The sequence below is a fragment of the Limulus polyphemus genome, unplaced genomic scaffold, assembly GCF_000517525.1.
Source record: "Limulus polyphemus unplaced genomic scaffold, Limulus_polyphemus-2.1.2 Scaffold4058, whole genome shotgun sequence".
NCBI lineage: Eukaryota > Metazoa > Arthropoda > Merostomata > Xiphosura > Limulidae > Limulus > Limulus polyphemus.
In genome coordinates this window covers 88624-93060 of record NW_013669668.1, presented here as the reverse complement: position 1 = coordinate 93060, position 4437 = coordinate 88624, and the positions used below count along the sequence as shown (strand labels likewise).

Below are 4437 nucleotides of genomic sequence, written 5' to 3'. Positions count from 1 at the left end.
AGACTGGAGCAGTAAGTTGCATTTGTAAGGTAGTGGGCTTTGAAGGAGACTGGAGCAGTAAGTTGCATTTGTAAGGTAGTGGGCTTTGAAGGAGACTGGAGTAGTAAGTTGCATTTGAATTACACTAAATATGAAGAAAACTGAAAAAGTCAGAGCAAAGTTGATGGAATATATAGTTTCATATGCAATATTTAATATAGATTCTTGTTCTTTTTACTCTTAATGTAAAATAAACATAAATACTCTAGGCCTAATCAATATTTGTAGTATATATATTACAAATATTGATTAGGCCTAGAGTTGAGCATTAGGTGAATACAGTCTACTCTTTGATAGTGTGTGTTATCCAGTCCATTTAAAATAGCTGTTAAATTTTTAATTTTGTTACATCTGTGTTTTCTTGTGTCTAAGGTTCTTTTGTTACCAACTTTTGAAACAGGCAGATAGAGGTTCACTAATGCCTTAAAGTTAACTTTTACCCCTGCTTAAACCAGATATCATTCTGTTAGTCTTTGTCTTTACTCTTATTAATATTAAATTTAAAATCTAGTTCTGGTCTATTTAAAGAAATATAACAAATTAATATGGACCCCCCTTTTAATTTTGTAAAAACTACTGATGTAATCTTGCTTGCAACAACAACACAAATTACTCATGTCAGCAGCTTTCTTGCCATGGAACTGATGTAACCTTGTTTGCAACAACAAAAATCACTTATGCCAGCAGCTTTCTTGCTATGGAACTGATGTAACCTTGCTTGCAACAACTGCAACACAAATCACTCATGTCAGCAGCTTTCTTGCCATGGAACTGATGTAACCTTGCTTGCAACAACAACAACACAAATCACTCATGTCAGCAGCTTTCTTGCCATGGAACTGATGTAACCTTGCTTGCAACAACTGCAACACAAATCACTCATGTCAGCAGCTTTCTTGCCATGGAACTGATGTAACCTTGCTTGCAACAACTGCAACACAAATCACTCATGTCAGCAGCTTTCTTGCCATGGAACTGATGTAATCTTGATTGCAACAACAACAACAACAACACAAATCACTCATGTCAGCAGCTTTCTTGCCATGGAACTGAAGTAAACTTGCTTACAACAATATAAAATCAAATTTTGGCAGCATAAGAGTCATCTGCAGTTTAGACAGTATTACTTTTCAAACAGGATGGTTGGCTTTTGGAATGAACTGCCTTCAAGGGTGGTGGAGGCAGAAAATTTACTTGAGTTTAAGAAAAGATTGAATGAATACATGAGAAGTAACGGGTGGTTATACTTGGGAATTAGTAGGGACATCCTTGATGGGCTAATAAACTCCTTTTTTTGTCCATTTAAAATTATATGAATTGTCATTAAGAATGTATATTTTTAGGATTCTCATTTTCAAGTTTAATTCTTATTATGAACATGACAATTTTTGACTAATTGTTTCGGTTATTCTCACATATAAGAAAACTATGTAGGTCCCCCCCCCCTCCATCAGCATGAAGATCATCCAGTCTTTTGCTTTTAAATATAACACTGTATCACTGGTAGTATTTAGGTTACTACATGTTTCTTTTACTTATGTTACAGAATTGAATAACATTGTTTGAGATGTATACTTTGTGAAAATGTACTCAAAAAAGGATACTTGTACAATTTTCATCAGTAAACTGTAAAACAACTAGTTTTAAATTTTATCTTTGGAAAACAAACTTGAAATTTATACAAAAATACTGGGAAATATTATACAATAAATTTTCTGTTAAGGTTTATTAGCAGAAATTGACAAGCTAGTTTTTATCAAAGTTATGTTTTCTGGATGGATTCATTATGAAACTTGCACACATGAATAGCAGGTGAAATATCTGTGACCAATAAACATATGATTATGTTCTTTGGACTTTTTGGAGGAAAAGTCTTAAATCTTTTAGGGTTGGTGTCTTTTTTTCTATGGTCTTTTACATTTTCACAAACACAAATTTGCATTTTATTTTTTTCCCATACCTTATAAAGGTTAAGTTCAAATTGCAGAATACAATCGATCATGGAGTGTATCTTTATGATATAGTGATCAATGTATAATAACATTTATGTTGTTTTTGTTTTGTTACTTTAATAAAATGTTTAATACTTGCAAGTGCATATTGATTTTATTATTCTTTATTGAAAATCACTTGTACATTTGTATTTTATCACATGGTGATAAAGTGGGTAAAGAATATTTCTTTGTGAATACTTGCACCATGTTGTGATGTACTAGTGTTTGTCAACAGGAACACACATTCAGGAAAGTTTTATAAACATAACACATAATGTAGAAAACTAAATTTTATAGTTTATTTAGCACTAAGGTTATACAAATTTTGATTTGCAGTGTAACACAATAATATTTACACCTTAATCAACCTGTTTTAACTGGGTTGCTGTACACTTCAGCTGTGTTAATATTTACACCTTGATCAATATGTTTTAACTGGGTTGCTGTACACTTCAGCTGTGTTAATATTTACACCTTAATCAATATGTTTTAACTGGGTTGCTGTACACTTCAGCTGTGTTAATATTTACACCTTAATCAACCTGTTTTAACTGGATTGCTGTACACTTCAGCTGTGTTGATATTTACACCTTAATCAACCTGTTTTAACTGGATTGCTGTACACTTCAGCTGTGTTGATATTTACACCTTAGTCAACCTGTTTTAACTGGGTTGCTGTACACTTCAGCTGTGTTGATATTTACACCTTAATCAACCTGTTTTAACTGGATTGCTGTACACTCCAGCTGTGTTGATATTTACACCTTAATCAACCTGTTTTAACTGGATTGCTGTACACTCCAGCTGTGTTGATATTTACACCTTAATCAACCTGTTTTAACTGGGTTGCTGTACACTCCAGCTGTGTTAATATTTACACCTTAATCAACCTGTTTTAACTGGGTTGCTGTACACTCCAGCTGTGTTGAGTTCAGAAAACCTAAAAAAAAATTTGATAATTAATAGTTCAATCAAATAAAAACACTGACATCTGGTGTTTATCTTTGATATTATATGGTAGTAAAAGGATGTATAGGTTTGTTATACAACAATAAATTATAGTTATTAATTTTTAACAAATGGGTTGAGGGGGCTCAACCTCTCAGATCCTTCCACTATGTCCATGACTGCTTATACTACAGTTGAAGGGGTCTAGATCCACTAGACCTTCTTCCCTAGATCTGCAACCAACATTAATTAACAGTTATTAATTTTTGAAACGGTAAATTTACAATGTTTAACTAGTAGTTAGTAGAATTTGGTAGTTGATTATTTTCAACTAGTCAATTATTCTCACTTAAGACTTGGATAATTGGAATGATCAAAAATGTTAATAACTGGAAACTGATTTTGATTGGCTGATTACTTTTGTGAGTCTTAACAGTAATAAATTTAGCTCAGTGACCTTGATTTAATGGTAAATAATAATGAGAAATCATAATGTCAATATTTTGGATTACTTGGAGAGTTGAAATGCTCAAAAACAGTAATAATTAGAAATACTAATTTTTTAGACCTGTAAATTTGAGTCTCTCAATGCTAATTGATAAAATTGAAATAGGCATTATATATGTGATTTTTCTGGTTTAAGATATTTAGTCAAGTCATTAAAAAATTTGTTTTACAAAATGATTTAAGTAGTGTCAAGTGGCCTAAGAGGATGTGCTGGTTAAAATTGTCTGAATATTAGGGTTAATGAATGAACTTTAACATTTTTATAGTCTGTATGACTTTTGTTTTTCACATTTACTAGTTGCTTTGGCTATTTTCATATCTAAGTAAAATGTAGGATATTCGTCTTAACAGTATTTGTATTTGATTTCCAGGCTATGATGCTACAGCTAGTGACAGCAGCTGGAGCATTGACAGGAACTCTATGTAGCTTAATAGCAGAAGGAGCAGGAGAAGAAGCATCTACATGGATTCTCCCTTTTACTGCTGGTGGTTTCATCTACATTGCTACAGTGTCAGTAATTCCAGAAATTCTTGAAGACACAAAGTTTTGGCAGTCTGTCAAGGAGATTATTGCTCTTTTAGTTGGTGTATTCATGATGGTGGTGATTGCCCAGTTTGAATAGCTGGTATAATGCATATTTGTTGTTGTGATGTTTTGAAAAACAGTTGTATGACATTATGAGTATTTTTTCTTAGGGTCCTTCAGTTGAATGCTGTAATGTGTAAACCATCATTGAGCTGGTTTCAGTTTTGTTATAATATCTTAAGGTTTAATGCTGTGGTACCCTTGATGTTCTGTATCAAGAAGCTTGAGTTAAGTTAGTATTGAAACAATTGAACAGTTTTGTTATAATAATGTTGTGGTACCCTTGATGTTCTGTATCAAGAAGCTTGAGTTAAGTTAGAATTGAAACAATTGAACAGTTTTGTTATAATAATGTTGTGGTAC

At 32.4% G+C, this 4437-nt stretch overlaps 1 protein-coding gene across 1 annotated transcript in view; it reads left to right on the top strand.

The window, feature by feature from the left end:
- Nucleotides 1-4431, top strand: part of LOC106470519 (protein catecholamines up-like) — an 8041-nt gene extending 3610 nt beyond the window's left edge. Inside the window, exon 3 of the mRNA XM_013931079.2 lies at nucleotides 3860-4431. Coding sequence (XP_013786533.1) covers nucleotides 3860-4111 — 252 coding nt within the window. The 3' untranslated portion in view covers nucleotides 4112-4431. The remainder of the gene's footprint in view (nucleotides 1-3859) is intronic.
- The last annotated feature ends 6 nt before the right edge of the window (nucleotides 4432-4437 follow it).